At 44.7% G+C, this 23,331-nt stretch overlaps 1 protein-coding gene across 2 annotated transcripts in view; it reads left to right on the top strand.

Moving 5' to 3' along the window:
* PARD6G (par-6 family cell polarity regulator gamma) overlaps positions 1–17,858 on the top strand; it is a 107,869-nt gene extending 90,011 nt beyond the window's left edge. For both annotated transcript variants that reach the window (XM_079941702.1, XM_079941701.1), the window contains one exon: positions 15,219–17,858. In XM_079941702.1, coding sequence (XP_079797828.1) covers positions 15,219–16,039 — 821 coding nt within the window. In that variant the 3' untranslated portion in view covers positions 16,040–17,858. The remainder of the gene's footprint in view (positions 1–15,218) is intronic.
* The last annotated feature ends 5,473 nt before the right edge of the window (positions 17,859–23,331 follow it).

Consider the following 23,331-nt stretch of genomic DNA (forward strand, 5'->3'; position numbering starts at 1 on the left):
TTTATTTCATGCATAGTCATTTGCGCCACTTAATCCCCTCTCCCATCTTGCCCCTCTTCCTCCTCACTGGTAACGACTATTTTGTTCTCTACTCTGTAAGTCTGTTTCTGTTTTGTTATATACATTAGTTTGTTTCATTCTTTAGATTCCACATAAAGTGAGAACATACAGTATTTGTCTTTCTCTGTCTGACTTATTTCACTAAGCATAATATTCTCTACATCCATTCATGTGGTTGCAAATGGCAAATTTTCATTCTTTTTGTGGCTGAGTAATATTCCATTGAATATATATACCACATCTTGTTTATCCATTCATCTGTTGATGGACACTTAGGTTGCTTCCATATTGTGACTATTGTAAATAATGCTGCAATGAACATTGGGATGCACGTATCTTTTCAAGTTAATATTTTTGTTTTCTTCGGATATATGCCTGGGAGTTGAATTGCTGGATCACATGGTAGTTCTATTTTTAGTTTATTGAGGAAAATCCGTAGTGTTTTGCTCAGTGGCTGCACCAATATACATTCCCACCAACAGTGAACACTGGTTCCCTTTTCTCCACATCCTCACCAACATTTGTTATTTGCGATTTTTTTGACGATAGCCATTCTGACAAGTGTGAGGTGCTCTCTTATCGTGGTTTTGATTTGCATTTCTCTGATGATAAGTGATGTTGAGCATCTATTCACGTGCCTGTTGGCCATCGGTATGTCTTCTTTGGAAAAGTGCCTATGCAGGTCTGATGCCCATTTTTTAAAAGGTTGTTTGTTTTTTATTGAGTTGTGTGAGCTGTTTATATATTTTGGATATTAACCCCTTATCAATCATATCATTTGCAAATATTTTCTCCTGTTCAGTCGGCTGTCTTTTTATTTTGTCAATGGTTTTCTTTGCAGTGCAAAACCCTTGTAGTTTAATGGTGTCCCATTTCTTTGTTTTTGCTTTTCTTTCCTTTGCCTTAGGGGACAGATCCAAAAAATTATTGCTACAATTTATGTCAAGGAGTGTTCTACCTATGTTTTCTTCCAAGATTTTTATGGTTTCTGGTCTTACATCTGGGTCTTTAATCCATTTTGAGTTTATTTTTTTATATAGTGTGAGAAAATGTTCTACTTTCGTTCTTTTACACGTGTAGCTGTCCAGGTTTCCCAGCACTGCTTACTGAAGAGACTGTCTTTTCCCCATTGTGTATTCTTGCCTCCTTTGTTATAGATAAATTGACCATAAGCATATGGGTTTATTTCTGAGCTTTTTATTCTGTTTCACTGCTCTATGTGTCTGTTTTTGTGCCCCTACCATACTGTTTTGATGACTGTAGGTTATAATAGTCTGAAGTCAGGAGCCTGATTCCTCCAGCTCTGTTCTTCCTCAAGATTGTTTTGGCTGTTCAGGGTCTTTCGTGTTTATATACACACACACACACACACACACACACACACACACACACACACACAAATACACATACATACATATGTATTTGGCTGCACCAGGTCTTAGTTGCGGCACATGGGATCTTTAGTTGCAGCACGTGGGATCTTTAGTCGTGGCAGGCAGGATCTTAGTTGCAGCATGCATGTGGGATCTAGTTCCCTGACCAGGGATCAAACCCAGGCCCCCTGCATTGGGAGTGCAGAGTCTTGCCCACTGGACCACCGGGGAAGTCCCTCCATATATAGTTGTAAATGATTTGTTCTAGTTCTGTGAAAAGTCTCATGGGTATTTTGGTAGGGACTGCATTAAATCTGCAGATTGCCTTGAGCAGTGTGGTCATTTTAATAATACTGATCTAATCCAGAGCACAGTACATCTTTCCTTCTCTTTGTGTCATCTTCAGTTTCTTTCATTAGTGTCTTCTAATTTTCCAAGCACGGGTCTTTTACCTCCTTAGTTAGATCTATTCCTATGTATTCTTTTTTCATATGCTTATAAATGGGACTGTTTGCTTAACTTCTCTTTCCGATAGTTCGTTGTTAGTGTACAGACCTGCAACAGACTTCTGTCTATTAACTGTATCCTACACCTTCACTGAATTAGTTGATGAGCTCTAGTAGTCTTTTGGTGGCATCTGTAGGATTTTCTATGTATAGTATCATGTCATCTGTAAGTAGTGACAGTTTTATTTCTTCTCCAATTTGGATTCCTTTTCTTCCTTTTTCTGGTCTGATTGATGTGGGCAGGACATCCAGTACTGTGCTGAATATAAGCGGTGAGAATTGGCGATGGTGTCTTGCACCTAATCTTAGTGAAAATGCTTTGAGCTTTTCACCGTTGAGTAAGATGTTAGCGGTGGGCTTATCCTATATGACCTTGCTTATGTTGAGGTAGGTTCTCTTTACACCCACTGTAGAGAGTTTTTATCATAAATGGCTGTTGAATTTTGTCAAAAGCTTTTTCTGCATCTATTGAGACGATCATATGATTTTTATTCTTCAATTTGTGAAAGTGGTATATCACACTGATTGATTTGTGGGTGTTGAACCATCCTATGTACCCCATTTAATCATGGTGTAGGATCCTTTTAATACATTGTTGGATTTGGTTTGCTAATAATTTGTTGAGAATTTTTGTGTCTATGTTCATCAGTGATATTGGCCTATAAATTTCTTTTTTGTTTGATAGCTCTGTCTGGTTTTGATTTTGGTATCAGGGTGATGCTGCCCTTATAGGACAAATTTGAAAGTGTTCCTTCCTCTGCAATTTTTTGGAACAGTTTGAGAATGATAGGTGTTAACTCTTCTCTAAAGGTTTGGTAGAATTCACCTGTGAAGCCATCTGGTCCTGGACTTTTGTTTGAATTAGTAATCAAAAAACCTCCAACAATTCCATTACTGGTAATTGGTCTGTTCATATTTTCTGTTTCTTCCTGGTTCAGTCTTTGCAGATTGTACACTTCTAGGAATTTGTCCATTTATTCTTGGCTGTCCATTTTCTTTGCATACAGCTGTTCATAGTAATCTCTTTATGATCCTTTGTTTTTCTCTGGTGTCAGTTGTAACTTTTTCATTTCTGATATCATTGATTTGGGTCCTCTCTTTTTCCTGATGAGTCTTCCTGAAGGTTTTACCAATTTTGTTTATCTTTTCAGAGAAGCAGCTCCTAGTTTGATTGATCTTTTCTATTTTTTTAAGTCTCTATTTCGCTTATTTCTTCTGATCTTTATTATTTCTTCTACTAACTTTGGGTTTTGTTTGTTCTTTTTCTAGTTCCTTTAGATGTACGGTTAGGCTGTTTGTTTGAGATTTTTCTTGTTTCCTGAGGTAGGCTTGTATCACTGTAAACTTCCCTCTTAGACCTGTTTGCCATGTCCCATAGATTTTGGGTCATTGTGTTTCGTTTCCATTTATCTCCAGATATGTTTAATTTCTTCTTGGATTTTTCTCAGTGACCCATTGGTTGTTGAGTGTTGTTTAGCCTCCACGTGGTTTTGTTTTTTGCACTTTTTTTCTTGTAGTTGATTGTCTCGTCTCACAGCATCGTGGTTGGAAAAGATGCTTGATATGATTTCTTAAACTTACCGAGACTTCTTTGTGGCCCAGCATGTGATCTACCCTGAAGAATGTTCCACGTGCACTTGAAAAGAATGTATATTCTGATGCTTTTGGATGGAATATATATATATATATATATATATATATATATATATATATATAAAAGTCCATCTGGTCTAATGTGTCATTTAAGACCAGTTTCCTTATTGATTTTGTCTGGATGATCTGTTTGTTGATGGTAGTGGGATGTTCAAGTCCCTCACTATTATTGTGCTACTGTCAATTTCTCCCTTTATATCTGTTAATATTTGCTTTATGTATTGAGGTGCTGCTCTGTTGGGTACATATATATCTACAGTTGTTATATGTTTTTCTTGGGTGATCCCTTGATCAATATGTAAAGTCCTTTGTTACTTGTTACAGTCTTCGTTTTAAAGTCTGTTTTGTCTGATGTAAGTATTGTTACCCTGGCTTTATTTTCATTTCCATTTGCATGGACTAACTTTTGTCCATCCCCTGACTTTCAATCTGTGTGTCTCTTTAGATCTGAAGTGAGTCTCTTGTAGGCAGCATATACATGGCTCTTGTTTTTGTATCCATATACAGCCATTCTGTATCTTTTGATTGGAGCATTTAGTCCATTTACATTGAGAGTAATTATTGATAGGTACATACTTATTGCCATTTTAGTTGTTTGTTTTGTAGTCCTTTTTTGATACTTTCTTCTTTTGTTCTCGTCTTGTGATTTGATGACTATCTTTAGTGTTATGTTTAGAAACTTCTCTCTTTTGTGTGTATCTATTATAGATTTTTGGTTTGTTGTTACCATGAGGGATGGTAAGTTGCTGATCTCGTAATTTCAAACACATGTAAACAACCCTGCATTTTACTCCCCTCCCCTCACAATTAACTGTTTTGATATTATAGTTTACATTTTGTTTTGCTTTTGTAGCCCTTAACTACTTATTGCAGATATAGGTGATTTACTACTCTTGTCTTGTAACCTTCTTACTACCTTTGTACATGGTAGGTTTGCTACCTTCACTGTATACTTGCTTTTACTGATGAGCTTTTTCCGTTCATAGTTTCCATGTTTCCAGTTGTGGCCTTTTCTTCTTTGCTTGAAGAAGTCCCTTGAACATTTTTTTTTTTTTTTTTTTTTTTGCGGTACGCAGGCCTCTCACTGTTGTGGCCTCTCCTGTTGCGGAGCACAGGCTCCAGACACGCAGGCCCAGCGGCCATGACTCACGGGCCCAGCTGCTCCGTGGCATGTGGGATCTTCCCGGACCGGGGCACGAACCCACGCCCCCCGCATCGGCAGGCGGACTCTTGACCACTGCGCCACCAAGGAGGCCCCCCCTTTAACATTTCTTGTAAGGCTGGTTTCATGGTGCTGAACTCTTTTAGCTTTTGCTTAGCTGTAAACCTTTTGACCTCTCCATCAGATCTGAACGAGAGCCTTGCCAAACACAGTATTCTTGGTTGTAGGTTTTTGCCTTTCATCACCTTAAATATATGGTGCCACTCCCTTCTGGTTTGCAGAGTTTCTGCTGAAAACTCAGTTGTTAGCCTTACTGGAGTTCCCTTGTATGTAACTTGTTGCTTTTCCCTTGCTGCAGTTAATATTCTCTCTTTATCTTAATTTCTGCCATTTTAATTACAATGTATCTTGGTGTGGTCCTATTTGCATTGATCCTGCTTAGGACTCTCTACCTCCTGGACCTGGACGTCTGTTTCCTTTCCTAGGTTACGGAAGTTTTCAGCTAGTATGTCTTCAAATATGTTCTCTGCCCCTTTCTCTCTCTCTCCTCTTTCTGGGAACCCCTATAATGAGAAAGCTAGTATACTTGATGTTGTCCCAGAGGTCTCTTAAACTGTCCTCATTTCTTTTCATTCATCTTTCTGTTCAGCTTCAGTGGTTTCCACTACTCTATCTTCCAGCTAGCTGATCCATTCTTCTGCATCATTTAATCTGCTATTGATTCCTTCTAGTGTATTTTTCATTTTAGATGTCGTATTCTTTGTCTCTGGTCCTTCTGTTTTTTTTACTCTTTGTTAAAAACTTCTAACTTTTTACTCTGCTCATCCATTCTTATATCAAGTTCTTTGATTATCTTTATGATCATTACCTTGATCTATTTATTGGGTAGATTGCTTATCTCCACTTCTCTTAGTTCTTCGGGGTTTTTTCATTTGGAACATGTTCCTCTGTTGCCTCATTTTACCTATTTTGCTGTTTTTATTTCTGCGTGTCTCATACGTTGGTTGCATTTCCTGATCTTAGAGAAGTAGTCTTTTTTAGGAGATGTCCTATGTTCCCTGCGGCACACTGCCCTCTAGTCACCAGAGCTGTTTGCTCTAGGGCTATATGAGGGCTGCGCTGGTCCTTCTGTTGTGGCAGGATGACTATTGTGGGCAGTCTGGTAGGTGCAGCTGGCCCCGTCTGGTTGTTTGCCAGGCCCTGCCTTGTGCGGAGGCTGCTGGCCTCTGGTTGGCAGGACAAGGTCACAAGGTGGCTGGCTGCAGAACCCAGGGTGGTCCCAGATCTGGTGCTCACCGTTGGGCAGAGCCTGGCTCTGGCACAGATGGCTGCGGAACCGGGGTTCCTGGATCTAGTGTTGGCCTGTTGGTGGGTGGGTCCTGCTCCTGACATGGCTGGCTGTGGGTTCTACAGTATCCCAAGGCTGGTGCTGGCCCACTGTATCCCTGGGCAGCTAGCTGAGGATTCTAAGGTTATCTCAGAGCTGGTCTGGCTTTCTGGTGGGTGATTCTGGGGACTGGGGGGTCCATGGGCTAGTTCCAGCTCACTGCTTGGTGAAGCCAGGTCCCGAGGCCTCTGGCTGAAGGGTCCTTGGGGTCCTACAGCTGGTGTCGTCCCACTGGTGGGCGGGGCTGAGTCCTGGGGTGTCCTGATACTGTTGCCAGCCTGCTGACATGTCGCCTGACACCTGAAAAGGCAAGCGGCAGGGATCCTCGGGCCAGCGACCACCCACTGGTGGGTGAAGCTTGGTCCTGGAGTCTCTGGCTGCCGTGGTCCTGGGGCTGGTGTCTGCCTGCTTCTGGTCAGGGCTGGGGGCCCAGGGGGTTCTGGGGCTGGTACTTACCCACTGGTAGGCAGAGCTGGGTCCTGCAGTCTCTGGCTGTGGATCTAGTCTCTAGTCTCTGGCTAGATCCAAGACCCCCTCTGGCAAGGCCGTGGGGGTCTTGCATCTAGTTCCAGGGTGTGGTGCCAGGGCCTAGGCCCTCTGGTGGGCGGGGCTGTCGGCAGGAGTGGCTGGGGGCTGGGGGGGGTCTTAAGGCAGTCTGCCTGCTGGTGGGGGTGGGGCTGTGTCCCTGCCTGGCTAGTCGCTTATCCTGAGGCCTCCCAGTACTGGTGCCTGCAGGCTGCTGGGCGGGGCAGGGCTGGGTCCTGAAGCTGATAAGCTATAGGGAGAATTCAAAAACAGCACTTTCCATCACGGGTGTCCATGTGGTAGGATGAGTTCCCCAAGGTGGCTGCCACCAGCGTCTGTGTCCCCATGGTGAGCTGCAGATGCCTCCTGCCACTCCAGGGGGCGCTCTGAGATCAGCAGGTGGGTGTGACCCAGCCTCCTTTCAAATTACTGCTCCTGCCCTGTGTCCTGGAGCATGTAAGATTATACTGAGTCTAGTATTTTTTTTTGATACATCTTTATTGGAGTATAATTGCGTCACAATGGTGTGGACTTTCTGTTGTACACCAAAGCAAATCAGCCATATGCATACACATGTCCCCATATCCCCTCCCTCTGGAGCCTCCCTCCCACCCTCCCTACCCCACCCCTCTAGGTGGTCACAAAGCACCGAGCTGATTTCCCTGTGCTATGCGGCTGCTTCCCACTAGCTATCTATTTTACGTTTGGTAGTGTATAGATGTCCATGCCACTCTCTCACTTCCTCCCAGCTTACCCTTCCCCCTCCCCGTGTCCTCAAGTCCATTTTCTACGTCTACATCCTTATTCCTGCCCTGCAGCTAGGTTCATCAGTACCATTTTTTTCTTTTTCTTTTAGATTCCATATATATGCGTTACCATACGGTATTTGTTTTTCTCTTTCTGACTTACTTCACTCTGTATGACAGACTCTAGTTCCATCCACCTCACTACAAATAACTCAGTTTCGTTTCTTTTTATGGCTGAGTAATATTCCATTGTATATATGTGCCACATCTTCTTTATCCATTCATCTGCCAGTGGACACTTAGGTTGCTTCCATGTCCTGGCCATTGTAAATAGAGCTGCAATGAGCATTGTGGTACATGACTCTTTTTGAATTATGGTTTTCTCAGGGTATATGCCCAGTAGTGGGATTGCTGGGTCATATGGTAGCTCTGTTTTGAGTTTTTTAAGGAATCTCCATAATGTTTTCCATAGTGGCCGTATCAATTTACATTCCCACCAACAGTGCAGGAGGGTTCCCTTTTCTCCACACCCTCTCCAGCATTTGTTGTTTGAAGACTTTTTGATGATGGTCATTCTGACTGGTGTGAGGTGATACCTCATAGCGGTTTTGATTTGCATTCCTCTAATGATTAGTAATGTTGAGCACCCTTTCATGTGTTTGTTGGCAATCTGTATATCTTCCTTGGAGAAATGTTTATTTAGGTCTTCTGCCTGTTTTTGGATTGGGTTGTTTGTTTTTTTGATATTGAGCTGCATGAGCTGCTTGTATATTTTAGAGATTAATCCTTTGTCAGTTGCTTCATTTGCAAATATTTTCTCCCATTCTGAGGGTTGTCTTTTCGTCTTGTTTAACGTTTCCCTTGCTGTGCAAAAGCTTTTAAGTTTCATTAAGTCCCATTTGTTTGTTTTTATTTCCGTTACTCTAGGAGGTGGGTCAAAAAAAATCTTGCTGTGGTTTATGTCAAAGAGTGTTTTTCCTATGTTCTCCTGTAAGAGTTTTATAGTGTCTGGTCTGACATTTAAGTCTTTAATCCATTTGGAGTTTATTTTTGTGTATGGTGTTAGTGAGTGTTCTAATTTCATTCTTTTACATGTAGCTGTCCAGTTTTCCCAGCACCACTTATTGAAGAGGCGGTCTTTTCTCCATTGTGTGTTCTTGCCTCCTTTATCAAAGATAAGGTGACCATATGTGCATGGGTTTATCTCTGGGCTTTCTATACTGTTCCATTGATCTATAGTTCTGTTTTTGTGCCAGTACCATACTGTCTTGATTACGGTAGCTTTGTGGCATAGCTTGAAGTCGGGGAGCCTGATTGCTCCAACTCCATTTTTCTTTCTCAAGATTGCTTTGGCTGTTTGGGGTCTTTTGTGTTTCCATACAAACTGTAAAATTTTTTGTTCTAATTCAATGGTGAAGAATGCCATTGGTAGTTTGATACTGATTGAACTGAATCTGTAGATTGCTTTGGGTTGTACAGTCGTTTTCACAATATTGATTCTTCCAATCCAAGAACATGGTATATTTCTCCATCTGTTTATGTCATCTTTGATTTCTTTCATCGGTGTTTTATAGTCTTCTGAGTACAAGTCTTCTACCTCCTTAGGCAGGTTTATTCCTAAGTATTTTATTCTTTTTGTTGCAATAGTAGATGGGATTGTTTCCTTAATTTCTCTTTCTGATTTTTCGTTGTTGGTGTATAGGTATGCCAGAGATTTCTGTGCGTTAATTTTGTATCCTGCAACCTTACCAAATTCACTGATTGATTAATTCTAGTAGTTTTCTGGTGGCATCTTTAGGATTTTCTATGTATAGTATCATGGCATCTGCAAACAGTGAGAGTTTTACTTCTTCTTTTCCAATTTGCATTCCTTTTATTTTTCTTCTCTGATTGCCATGGAATAAGAGTAGCAAGAGTGGACATCCTTATTCCTGATCTTAGTGGAAATGCTTTCAGTTTTTCACCATTGAGTATGATGCTTGAATGGGTTTGTCATATATGGCCTTTATTATGTTGAGGTAGGTTCCCTCCATGCCCGTTTTCTGGAGAGTTTTTAATCATAAATCGGTGTTGAATTTTGTTGAAAGCTTTTTCTGCATCTATTTCAATGATCATATGGTGTATCTCATTGATCGACTTGCGTATATTGAAGAATCCTTGCATCCCTGGGATAAATCCCACTTGATCGTGGTGTATGATCCTTTTAATGTGCTGTTGGATTCTGTTTGCTAGTATTTGGTTGAGGATTTTTGCATCTATGTTCATCAGTGATATTGGTCTATAATTTTTTTGTGGTATCATTTTCTGGTTTTGGTATCAGGGTGATGGTGGTTTCGTAGAATGAATTTGGGAGTGTTTTTCCCTCTGCAATTTTTTGGAAGAGTTTGAGAAGGATTGGTGTTAGCTCTTCTCTAAATATTTGAGAGAATTTGCCTGTGAAGCTGTCTGGTCCTGGACTTTTGTTTGTTGGAAGATTTTTAATTACGGTTTCAATTTCATTACTTGTGATAGGTCTGTTTATATTTTCTAATTCTTCCTTGTTCAGTCTTGGAATATTGTACCTTTCTAAGAATTTGTCCATTTCTTCCAGGTTGTCCATTTTATTGGCATATAGTTGTTTGTAGTACTCTCTTATTATCCTTTATATTTCTGCAGTGTCAGTTGTGATTTCTCCTTTTTCATTTCTAATTTTATTGATTTGCATCCTCTCCCTTTTTTCTTGATGAGTCTGGCTAAGGGTTTATCAATTTTGTTCATCTTCTCAAAGAACCAGCTTTTAGTTTTATTGATCTTTGTTATTGTTTTCTTCATTTCTATTTCATTTATTTCTGCTCTGATCTTTATGATTACTTTGCTTCTACTGATTTTGGGTTATCTTTGTTCTTCTTTCTCTAGTTGTTCTAAGTGTAGGGTTAGATTGTTTATTTGAGATTTTTCTTGTTTGTTGAGGTGAGACTGAATTGCTGTAAACTTCCCTCTTAGAACTGCTTTTGCTGTGTCCCATAGGTTTTGGGTCGTCATGTTTTCATTGTCATTTGTTTCTATATATTTTTCAATTTCTTCTTTGATTTCTTCAATCATCTCTTGGTTATTTAGTAGCTCACTGATTAGCCTCCACGTACTTGTGTTTATTTACAGTTTTTTTTTTCCTGTGATTTTCAATCTCATAGCGTTGTGGTCAGAAAAGATGCTTGATATGATTTCAATTTTCTTAAATTTTCTGAGGCTTGATTTGTGACCCAAGATGGGGTCTGTCCTGGAGAATGTTCCATGTGCACTTGAAAAGAAAGTGTATTCTGCCACTTTTGGGTGGAATGTTCTATAAATAATCAGTTAAGTCCATCTCATCTATTGTGTCATTTAAAGCTTGTGTTTCCTTATCTATTTCATTTTGGATGATCTGTCCATTGGTGTAAGTGGGGTGTTAAAGTCCCCTACTATTATTGTGTTACTGTCGATTTCTCCTTTCATGGTTGTTAGCATTTGCCTTATGTATTGAGGTGCTCCTATGTTGGATGCATAAACATTTATAATTGTTGTATCTTCTTGGATTGATCCTTTGATCATTATGTAGCGTCCCTCCTTATCTCTTATAACAGTTTTTATTTTAAAGTCTATTTTATCTGATACGAGTATTGCTACTCAACTTCTTTTGATTTCCATTTGTATGGAATATCTTTTTTCCATCCCTTCACTTTCAGTCTGTATATGTCCGCAGGTCTGAAATGGGTGTCTTGTATACAGCATATATATGGGTCTTGTTTTTGTATCCATTCAGCCAGTCTGTGTCTTTTGGTTGGGGCATTTAATCCATTTACATTCAAGGTTATTATCGATATGTATGTTCCTATTACCATTCTTTTAATTGTTTTGGGTTTGTTTTTGTGGGTATTTTTCTTCTCTTGTGTTTCCCACCTAGAGAAGTTTCTTTAGCATTTGTTGTAAAGCTGGTTTGGTGGTGCTGAATCCTCTTCGCTTTTGCTTGTTTGAAAAGTTTTTGATTTCTCCATCTAATCTGAATGAGATCCTCGCTGGGTAGAGTAATCTTGGTTGTAGGTTTTACTCCTTCATCACTTTAAGTATATCCTGCCACTCCCTTCTGGCCTGCAGAGTTTCTGCTAAAAAATCAGCTGATAACCTTATGGGGATTCCTTTGTATGTTATTTTTTGTTTTTCCCTTGCTGCTTTTAATATTTTTTCTTTGAATTTAATTTTTGTTAGTTTGATTAGTATGTGTCTTGGTGTGTTTTTCCTAGGGTTTATCCTGTATGGGAGACTCTGTGCTTTCTGGACTTGGGTGATTATTTCCTTTCCCATGTTAGGGAAGTTTTCAACTATAATCTCTTCACATATTTTCTCAGACCCTTTCTTTTTCTCTTCTTCTGGGACCCCTGTAATTCAAATGTTGGTGTGTTTAATGTTGTCCCAGGGGTCTCTGAGACTGTCCTCAATTCTTCTCATTCTTTTTTCTTTATTCTGCTCCTCGGCAGTTATTTCCACCATTTTATCTTCCAGGTCACTTATTTGTTCTTCTGCCTCAGTTATTCTGTTATTGATTCCTTCTAGTGTATTCTTCATTTCAGTTATAGTGTTGTTCATCTCTGTTTGCTCTTTAGTTCTTCTAGATCTTTGTTAAACATTTCTTGTATTTTCTCAATCTGTGCCTCCATTCTATTTCCGAGATTCCGGATCATCTTTATTATCATTACTCTGAATTCTTTTTCAGGTAGACTGCCTATTTCCTCTTCATTTATTTGGTCTTGTAGGTTTTTACCTTGCTCCTTCATCTGGAAATATTTTTTTGCTGTCCCATGTTTTTTTTTGTTGTTGTTGTTTTTATGAGTGGGATTGTGTTCCTTTCTTACTGGTTGTTTGGCCTGAGGCTTCCAACACTGGAGTTTGTAGGCTGTTGGGTAGAGCTGGGTCTTGGTGCTGAGATGGGGAACTCTGAGACCTCACTCCGATGAATATTCCCTGGGGTCTGAGGTTCTCTGTTAGTCCAGTGGTTCAGACTTGGAGCTCCCACTGCAGGAGCTTCGGCCCGACCCCCAGCTCAAGAACCAAGAGCCTGCAAGCCATGTGGGGTGGCGAAACAAAAAAAGAGGACAATAACAAAGCCCAAAATAGAATTAGACTAGGAACCTAACAGATGTGTTAGAAATCATATGAGTAAAAATATCGATGGATCAACAACCAGAGGGTACAGCAGTACCACAATAGTAAAAAAGAGGAGGAAGAAAGGGGGGAGAAGGCCTCGGCTGTGGAGGGCGGGGCCTAAGCAAGAGCGAGGTTTGGGTGGTGGGCGGGGCCTATGCTTAGGACCCACAGGGCTGGAAAAGGCCCTGGGGGCTGTGCAGGGTGGGGCTTAGGCTCAACGGAACAGAAGGGGCCAAGGCGTGCCCCCCACTCCTGGTCTCAGAGGGCGGGGGACTTCACCTTGGAGCACAGTAAGCTTCCCGGGCTTGAGTGGGCAGGGCAAACACCCTCCCCTCCTCTCCTGCTCCTCCCACAGGGCCCCTCCCACCTGCCTCTCCTGTTCTCCTCTCGGCCTCCTTCCTATGCCTCCAGGACGAATGCTGCCGGTGGGGGGGTTGTCCTGGAGGGCGGGGATCAGCCTGGGAGCCCAGCAGGCTCCCCAGGCCTGAGTGGGTGGGCACTTGCCCTCCACTCCTCTCCTGCTTCTCTCACAGGGCCCCTCCCCCTGCCTCTCCTGATCTCCCCGGCCTCAGGGGCCCCATCCTGTCTGGCTTCCACTTCTCCTCCCCCCCAGGCCCCCACATCCTACCGGTTTACTTGAGGATTCCTCCCGTCTCCTTGGGCATCAGGGTCCCCCATCAGTGGCAGGCAGGAGCCCTAGTTGTGGGGAGATGTTAACTTGGCATCTTCTCATGCCACCATCTTGACTCTGCCCCCTATATTGTGTCTTTATTAAGTTTGATTATTTTGTAATCTTGTGTCTCTTTGACTTCATCTTACATAGAGATTGTTGAGCTTGGATGTTTGCATTTGCACACTTCCTCAAGTCTGGGAGTTTTCAGCCATTATTTCTTCCCATATTCCCTCCACCCCTTTCTCTTCTCCTTTTCAGACTCTCACAAGGCATATATCAGTTTGCTTAATGGTGTCCCAGTGATTGTTTACACTCTGTTCTCTTTTCTTTAACCTTTTGTTTTTGTTGTTCCTCAGATATGATCATTTCTACTGTCCTGTCTTCAAGTTCACTGATTCCTTCTTCTGCCTGCTCAAATCTGCCTTTGAGTCCCCTGTTCAATAATTTCCATTATTGTACTTTTCATCTCCAAAATTTCTATTTAGTTTCCTTTTAGGTTTTCTGTCGATGTTTCCATTTTGTTCATACATTGTTTTCTTGACTTTACCCACATCTCTTTTTTTTTTTAGTTTTTTGATCATGTCTTAGGCCATTGTTTTAAAGTCTTTGTCTAGTAAATCTGCCGTCAGGTTGTTTCAGGGACAGTTTCTATTACTGTTTTCCTTTGGGGCACACTCTCGTTTCTTTGTATGTCTTGTGACTTTTTTTGTTGTTGTTGAACACTGGAGATTAAGCTAATAACATGGTAGCTCTGGAAATCAGATTCTACCCCTTCCCCAGGGTTTGCTGGGTTTTTGTTACTGTTTTGGGGTGTTTTTTTTTTAATTGTTGGAGGCTCTTTGCTGAGTATCAACATTAAGGTGTGAATTTAAGGTTTTCTAAGGTCCTTTCTGAGTCTTTCCTTGAGCATGCACAGTCACTTCTAACTTTCCCCATATATGCAGTTGTTTTTACTGTCCTAGACTTTAAGGTCTGGCTCCCAAAATGAAAAAAGGTGAAAAATGAAGGGAGAGAAAGGGTGCCAGTCCATTAACTCTCCTGGACGTTCCTTCAGGTAGAAGGAGAGGGGCTTGCAACAATGCAGGGAGGCACAATAGCCACCTACCTCTGTCTACACCTTTGTGATCAGAAGTAGCAGTCCGTAATCAGGGCACAGATGCCTGATGTTTGGAGAGCAGCGTCCTTTTTGCCCACCCTGGCCCACATACTCTCCAGGAACAGTGCACAGCTGCCTCCCAGGGTGCTGGGGGGTGGGCTAGGCAGCTGCTACTGTGCTGAGAGTTGAAACTGAGCAAAATTGACTGCAATTACCATCCAGTTCTTCCCCTGGAAGTTGAGCCTTCAACAGACTCTCAAGTTCCAAATTAGTTACATCAGACAGATTCTGCCCCTGCAGTTGTGGTCCAGGTTGGAAGACGTTCCTGGTGCTTCCCGCTCCACTGTCATTGCAGAATCCAGTCAGGCACTTTTAAACCTTTCATCTATTGTTAATTCTCTTAACCTTTCAACCATTCTGTTGGTTGCCCGGAGAGCTAATGTTAAGGAGGTGATTGTGCTTGAACTCGGCATCAAACCTTTGCCTGGTGAATACTGTTGGGCCAGCTCGCCTGAGGCCAGGATTGCTGTGGGCTCAGCAAAACCACCCATAAGGTTACTGCATTGTGTTTGCATGTCATCCAGGAGGTTGGGACTTTCCCCAAAACTGAAGTGTGACAAAATGAATCGATCATTCAGCTCCTGGGCCTGTGTGGGAGACTTGTGTTTCAGTCAGTTCTCTATACGGTTTGATTTGCCCATTGCCTCAGACTTCCCTGGGGTCACACCACAAGTCAGAGAAGTGGTGGGAAGGGAGCTGCAGGAGGCCAGGCCTTACCTGGACCGCCAGCCTCAGGCTCTGGGTGTTCGATGCTGTTCGACTTGTGCTTCCCCATTGCCCGCGGGTCTCTCCTCTGACTGACTCCTCTGTGCTCTTCCAGAAGAGGCCGAGCGCTGCAGCTTCGGGGTGGGTTCACTGTCCAGGCGGCGGCGCCCCCTGGCCCTGCGGGAGGACGGCCCTCGCCGGCGCACACACCTGCACATTGGCCTGCCCCATGACTTCCGCCCCGTGTCCTCCATCATCGACGTGGACATCCTCCCCGAGACACACCGCCGTGTGAGGCTGTACCGGCATGGCTGCCAGAAGCCACTGGGCTTCTACATCCGCGACGGCACGAGCGTGCGCGTGGCCCCACAGGGGCTGGAGAAGGTGCCCGGCATCTTCATCTCCCGTATGGTGCCTGGCGGCCTGGCCGAGAGCACTGGGCTGCTGGCCGTGGACGATGAGGTCTTGGAGGTGAACGGGATTGAGGTGGCCGGGAAGACACTGGACCAGGTCACGGACATGATGATCGCCAACAGCCACAACCTCATCGTCACGGTCAAGCCGGCCAACCAGAGGAACAACGTGGTGCGTGGCAGCCGTGCGTTGGGCAGCTCCGGCCGCTCCTCGGACAGCACGGCCAGCCGCCACAGCCTGCCTACAGCCCACGTCCTGCAGAACTTGCCCCCTGACGAGATGGAGAGCGACGAAGAGGCCGACGTGGTCCTCGAGGGCGTCCTGGAGCCCCGGCTGGTACCCAGGCCGCCACCAGGCAGCCTCGCTCGGGTCAACGGCGCTGGCCTGGCGCACGGCCTGCACAGCCCTGGGCGGGAGGGCAGTGTCCAGAGGCTGCTCAGCTCCCTCCGGTCTGACCCCCGCCACAGCCTGGCCCTGCCCCCCGGAGGGGTGGAAGAGCACGGGCCGGCAGTCACCCTGTAGGGCCAGGCGTCAGACAGGTCAGTTTCCCGAGGGGAAATACTTCTTCAAGTTTTATTCCAGTCTTAAAATAAGAAAAAATTGTATGCTGCACGCCTCCTTTGTGTTGTTTTTACTTATCCCTCCTTTTCTCCCACCACCCTGCTCTTTATTCCAACTTACGGAGAGAGAAGCGTATTGTACTTTGTAGACTTTCTCCACAGAACATGAAACACCTGCACCGTCTGCACGAGGCTGGGTGGGGGCCTAGCACCTTTGTCAGGTGGTAGAAAGAATCCGACCAAGTGCAGAAAATACTTCGTTTTTAAATTTTAAAAATATACTTTTTAAAATGAAGCTTTAAAATTACTTTTTTAAAATAGTCGAATGCAGGTTTTCACTGTGCTTCCTGCCGACTTGCACTGATTCTGCTGACGGGCCAGAGGCTATGAAGATGGGACGTGGCAGGAAGGTAGAGGCTGGTTTTCAAGAGCAAATGCACCCACACCTGGAATAATAAGCATGGCGGTAGAGGATGAATTTCAGAACGTTGCACTGTTCGCAGTCCTGTCTCACATAGCGTGAAGTGGTCGTGGTGGCCGCAGCGGTGGACTCGCCCCGACAGGCAGTTTTGTGAGGCCGTCAGAGGTGCCCTGTTTAGCCTTTGAGGTGAATTCAATTTTGGGAAGAGAGTGGAAGGCACAGCTCACCAGTACCGTCTGTGATCAAAAGCCAGCATTTACTCTGAGGTAAAAACCAGTCTTTTCCTGTGGATTGTGACTCTGAGGGCAGTTTCTGAAGTGTTTCCAACACTTCACACAGGCCTTTGAAAGGTCAGTCATTTGGATGTATGGGTTCTGTTATCTTTGATTTTAAATAACAAGTCACATGGAATGTAAACATTTCTAACACAGATTAAATTCATTGTCACTTCCTTTGGTATTCTAGCAATATTCACATATTTAGTAATTTTAAAGGTTTATTCATGTTTCAGCCAATCAAACTTTATATGACCTGTATTTTCTACTTGAATCCAGTGTCGAGGAGAAAATGTTACACTTGTACTTTGAAAACTAAACTTTCACCCAAAGAAGTTTTCATGTAAATACAGGTAAACGTATTTTTGTAGGTTGCCTTTTGGGAAACTATGTGGCTGTTTCTCCTGTGGTCAGGCACCCCCTGCTGGTAGTGGCAGAACTGACTTTATGGATGGCAGGTTGATAACAGGTGGAAAACAGTGTATCTCAATGTGTTCATTTCTCCTGAATTCATTCAGTGAAAAGCAAATTATTTTTCTTTTGGAAACTATTTATTGGGCATAAATGGCTTTTATTGAGTAGTTGTGGTCTCCTGCACCTTTGTTTTTGTTATTTGTATGCCAGGATCACTGTCTGTTTTGGTCCTAAGTACAGGGAAGACCAAAGATGCTCCCCTTTGAGGTCTAGGACCCCCAACTTTATGGCTCCAATGAACTGTATGAGCGTTTCGGGGCACCAGGAGTCAGAAGTGTTTTTTACTATGACAAGCATTGTAGAACCAAAACTCTCATGCTAACTTACTATCACAAAGGAAATGTTCTTTTATTAAGTTATTGCTGGTTATTGAATATCTTGTCAAATAACTAGGTGTGTTTTTAAGTAAATGTGAATACTTTTTTAAAGGAAAAAAAGGCTTACGCTGAGATTTGTGTGCGATTGTCCATTATTTTAGGAGTTATGAATTGTCTTGAGCAGCTGCTTGAGTGTATTTTTCTATCCAGGTCTATATTTCTGCAATTTTCTTTTTTAAAAAAAAAAAGGACAAAAAAAACTATGTTGTATACACATTAAAGTTTTCTTTTATATCAATAAAACTTTTTCTTTGCTGCTTTCAGCTGTGTTCTAAATACTGGAGAGAATGTCGGTTAACGATCAGCAGAGAGAAACTCAGCCTCAGGATGAAATACCTAATATTTACCAAGTGCCTCTTGTGTGCCTTATTTTTTTTTTTTTTCACGTAATCCTCACACTTCCTCCACAGGCAAGTAGTAGTAGCCCCATTTTACAGATGGGAAAAATGGGCTCAAACTCAAGCAGGTAGTAAGGCATTTCAGGTAACCAAATTATACTCGTATTTGATAGGAGATAGATGTGTTGTAGGTCCAGAACCTTCTTTTGAAGTCCTTTTGAAAAAGCTTTTCTGAATACTTACTTACTATACAGCTTTTTCAAAATATACCCTGGTTTGCAAAACCTCCATTAACACTTTATCATCACGGACATTACTAAATGTATAATAAATACATCAAGATCTCGTTCAGTAAATTACAAATGTCAAGGCGACAGCAGCAAACGCCAATGACTCCTGGAAGAAGGAGGCGCAGCTATCTCAGCTTTACCAGCGTGCGCCACCTCGCTGAATCCCCTCGCTGACGCTGAGCTGCAGGCAGCCCTTTTCCATTTGGAGTTGGGGGGACTCGAGCATTGGGACAGTCACCCCCGCAGCCTGTGAGGTGGAGCTGAGGCAGGCAGGTACTGAAGCTGGATACATGCTCTGAGTTAGCTCCTGTGATGGAGTCGGAGATGCAGGGGCAGATACCTGGCTAACCTGCCAGGGAGCGCAGGTCACTTGACCTCGTAGTAATGCACGTTGCCAGCCCCAGAGCCTGTGACATCTCAGGAGGGCCAACCTTTCAGCTGATAGGGAGACCCTGTCCACGAATCAGTGAGGTTATATAGTATCTCACAGTTTTACACAAAGTAGCCAGAGACAGGGAGCGGGGTCTTGTTGCAAGTCGCAAAGATACCTGGATAATGCTGGTACTGAGACCCTAATATCAGGTAGCCTGCAAAAAGTATTTCCTGATGGGCAGAAATACTGTTCTGTGGTTTACTTTTTATTCCAGCTACACCTGTTCCTCCTGTCTGCCTCTGACATCAGTCTGCTAAGTATTTCGTATCCCAAACACATCCCAAGTCAACATACAAATTCTTTTACCCTCTTACGTTTCCTCACTTATTTTGTTTTCTTCTTTACCTTCACAAAAAGATAACTTTCAGGGATTGAGAACATTGCGTTACTGAACAACATTTCCAAGGAGTGGCATCAACTGTTCCTATGTTACTAAAAAGCAAACAGAATGATTCACCATTGGTGTCCCCAGCCCAGGAAACCAGTGCCATTTTCCACGCTCCCTCCCGAGGGAGCTTTGACAGGAAACACATTTCTTAACCTGAACCCTCTTGACCCCAAGCCAGCGTGCCGGGGGAAGAGCTCTTTGCACACAAGTTTTACTTCTAGTAGGGACCCCAGTGATCTGTTGAGCGAGACTACAGGTGTTTCACGGCAAACTGAGTCGTCTGCCTGATTGCTCCAGGACCAAGTTACTTTTTTTTTTTTTCCGGTACAGAGGCCTCTCACTGCTGTGGCTTCTCCCGCCGCGGAGCACAGGCTCCTGACACGCAGGCTCAGCGGCCATGGCTCACGGGCCCAGACGCTCCGCGGCACGCGGGATCCTCCCGGACCGGGGCACGAACCCGTGTCCCCTGCATCGGCAGGCGGACTCTCAACCACTGCGCCACCAGGGAAGCCCCCCGAGTTACATTTTTCATATGAACCCCACCCGAAGCCCAGAGCACAGGTGAGAAGCAGCTTCCATAGACCAGCTTCCAGGGACTCAGGGAAGCACTGCAAACCCTACTCAATATCCTCAGGTTGCTGTTTTGGTTTTATGTGTTTTGTCTCCTAAACCAGCATAAGCTCTTTGTTCAGAGGTTGTTATATTCTCTTAGTTTTTTTATTTAGTGAGTGGGAGCATACAAATGTTTCCATGGACCTTGTACTTTAGAAACAGATAATAAAAAATGAGTATAAGATGTAATATTTTGTTTGCCAGTAACTGCTATGAATAAAAACAAAACCAGAAGGAGGATATTGTAAATTTTTACCATTACTTTATAAAACGAAGAAGTAAAGGTAGACTGATATTTCCGGGATCACATGGTAATTTGCAGAGCCATAATTCACACCCATATTTTTTGACATCCAGTACTTTTCCCGCCCCATCTATCTGCTTCCAGAAATGCAACATTCGGGGCTTCCCTGGTGATGCAGTGGTTGAGAATCCACCTGCCAATTCAGGGGACATGGGTTCGAGCCTTGGTCTGGGAAGATCCCACATGCCGCGGAGTAACTAAGCCCGTGTGCCACAACTACTGAGCCTGTGCTCTAGAGCCCACAAGCCACGACTCCTGAGCCTGTGTGCCACAACTACTGAAGCCCACGCACCTAGAGCCCGTGCTCTGCAACAAGAGAAGCCACCACAGTGAGAAGCCCGTGCACCACAACCAAGAGTCGCCCCCGCTCAACGCAACTAGAAAAAGCCCGAGCACAGCAACGAAGACCCAATGCAGCCAAAAAATAAATAAATAAATTTATAAAAAAAAGAAATGCAACATTCATCCACACAGTTCCCACTAAGGAAAAACACCAGTCTCCTCCTTGAATTATTCTGGACTGAGCCATAAACCTCCAGTCCATCTAACAATAGTGGTTCCAGGATTTGTCATCCAGCATAAATGACATCAAGAATATACACTGGGCTTCCCTGGTGGCGCAGTGGTTGAGAGTCTGCCTGCCGATGCAGGGGACACGGGTTCGTGCCTTGGCCCGGGAAGATCCCCCATGCCGCAGAGCGGCTGGGCTCGTGAGCCATGGCCACTGAGCCTGCGCGTCTGCAGGCTGTGCTCCGCAGCGGGAGAGGCCACAACAGTGAGAGGCCTGCGTAACGCAAAAAAAAAAAAAAAAAAAAAAAAAAAGAATATACACTGAAGGGCTGCTCATACCAGGATCACTCAGGTAGAAAATATCAAAGGGAAACTTCCCTGTTCTGGGCCACTGACCCTAAACATCCTTTCTCTTCCTGTCTTCAGAATCATGATTTCTGTGTTTAAAAGCACCTTAGAGAACTGAATGCTGCTAGAATGGTAGCCTGTTTGGGAGACCCAGCCGTGCTCAGCAGCAGCCAGCTTACCCTAACCACAGCCCGTTTTCCTCTGGCTCACTCACCCCAGCTCCTCCTCATGCCCCAGGGTCAGGGGTCAGGGGTCAGGCTCCCCGGCATGGGACAGGTGTGTTTATTAGTGAGAACTTTCTTAGACAGGAACAAAGTGCACTCCCTGGACTCCTGTACGTTGTTCCTAATTTGTGTGCTCATATTCTCTTTGCTCCCTCAGGGGCTGCATGGTTTCCACTCCCACCATCCCGGCCCCTTGTCAGTATCCCAGGTTGAACTCGGGTTCAAAACGCAGAAAAGGCTACGTTTGTGGTCAGGATGTTTAGTGCTGACGAAACATCATCCCACTGCGGCCACAGCTCGGGGCTGGGATCAGTCTGACCTTGCGGGTGAACCACGCAGAGCCCGATTTTCCCAGCCCCGCCCTTGTGCAACGTGAAAGTTCTCAGACTATAAATCCAGGTTCAGGTACAAATTAAGATCAAAGAACACATATGCATTAAATAAACACAGTAAATGAGAACGCATATGTGGGGTCGGCAGTACCTTACTGCTCCTGACTTAGGACACTCACCCGCCAGGACTGGCGACACCTCACTAGACGTGAGAAAAGGCCAGCTCTGTCCACACGGGTAGATAGTGGAGCTCCAGGCCACGTGACGCTCCAAATCCAGCACTAGCCAGGGCAGTGGGCGTGGACCCTGGATGTGGAGCCCATCTTCACCACGATGGGAGGAATGGCCACCCAGACAAAACTGGGGCTTTGGCAGCGAAGAGGGACGTATCACACCGGCTGCCTGGCAGCAGTGCCACAATCTGAGGTGAGTTGACAACACCTTAAGTTGCTAGTGGCTCACCTTCCGCTCTTCGGATGCAGGCCCGCCCTCCCATGCTCTGTGGTGCCGAGGGAGAAGTGTGCCAGCCACAGCGCCGGACCCCAAGACACCGGCCTCCAAGCGGTCTCTGGCAGGTGGGAGGAAGGGCAGCCTCTCCGGCATTCCCGTCCTCGTCACCTGGCTTCCTGCCTCTATAGCCAAACTGGTCATCACCCCTGTTCTATCCCACCAGCCCCGGCTGGCGGTGGGTTGGGGGGCAGCTGTAATCAGTTCCCCACGTGAAATCTCCTCTGTCTGAAATGCCTGGCAGAGTGAAGACACTTTGGCAGGGAACCTGGAGGTCCCTGTGGACCCTCAGGCTGGCGGTGGGGTGGGGGTGACGGAAACAGTGCCTCCCGGGGCTGCTGGCAACGAGTTAGACCCCCGTGGATGACGCCGTGCTGGGAGCGCGGAAATGGTGCTGCTGGGACTGCACTGCCAGCGCCGCTCCACTGAGAAACACTGTGACCCCGGGACAAGCCTCCGCCTGCCCACTGCAGCTGCTCCGTCCGTACAGACGCTTCATCCCCACTCCCCTTAGCAGTTTCACAGCCGACAGCGGCACCCCTCGCGGCCCTCACGACGCCTCCCTCAGTGCCCGGCTGAGCGAGGCCAGTCGCCGGCTGTGCAAGGCCAACCGAGACTAAGTCGAGGCTTCCGGCTCAACGTCCATATTCCTGCCCCTGCACAGACGTGGTGCTATCGGAAGCCTCTGCTGCACCTGTTTCCACTCGGGCTCTTTGGGTGTTCAGGCGGGAGCCCTGAAACGCCACAAGTATCTGAGCCCATTCAGAAGTGCACATCAGACACCTTCAAATACTGAACCTAGATTTCTAGCCACAGAGCCATTTCCTTCCGCCTTGTCTTCAAGTGTACCAACCCAAACTATCCACAAGGTGCTTCACAAAGTGTGACTCTCAAAAATATAACCCCTGAAGAAAGATGGCCCCGTAGGCGTCTAGACAGTTCAGCACTGAAGTAACAAAGCGTAGACACACGAAAAGCACAAAGGCCCTGAGACACTGGGTTATTTACAGTGTTTATATTACAAAAAGTGTGGAAGCTTTATACATCCATCGTGGCTTAGATTTCTGATTATTTCTCTAGGATAGATTCCTAGACGAAATCACTGAATCAAAGGGTATGAACATTTTTGAAGTTCTCTTTCTCTTTGGAAACAATCTCACGGAAAAGTTGCAAGCACAGCAGGAAAAAGAAAGCTGAAACGCTGCCAAACTGATGCCCCAAACTGCAGCCATCGGGACCCAGAGTGGGGTGACTCAGGAAGACCCTGAACTCCCCTCCTCCAGACACACGTCTACAGCTGCAGGTGCGACCATCTCCTCTGAAAAAGACCTTCAACTCGCCGAGCAGCTACCTCACGTTGACAAACGAGACAAGAGCCACGTGGAAGCGGGTAGGAGAGGCTGACACAGTCTCCCCATAAA

This window comes from Stenella coeruleoalba (genome assembly GCF_951394435.1).
Source record: "Stenella coeruleoalba genome assembly, chromosome: 14".
Classification (NCBI taxonomy): Eukaryota; Metazoa; Chordata; class Mammalia; order Artiodactyla; family Delphinidae; genus Stenella; species Stenella coeruleoalba.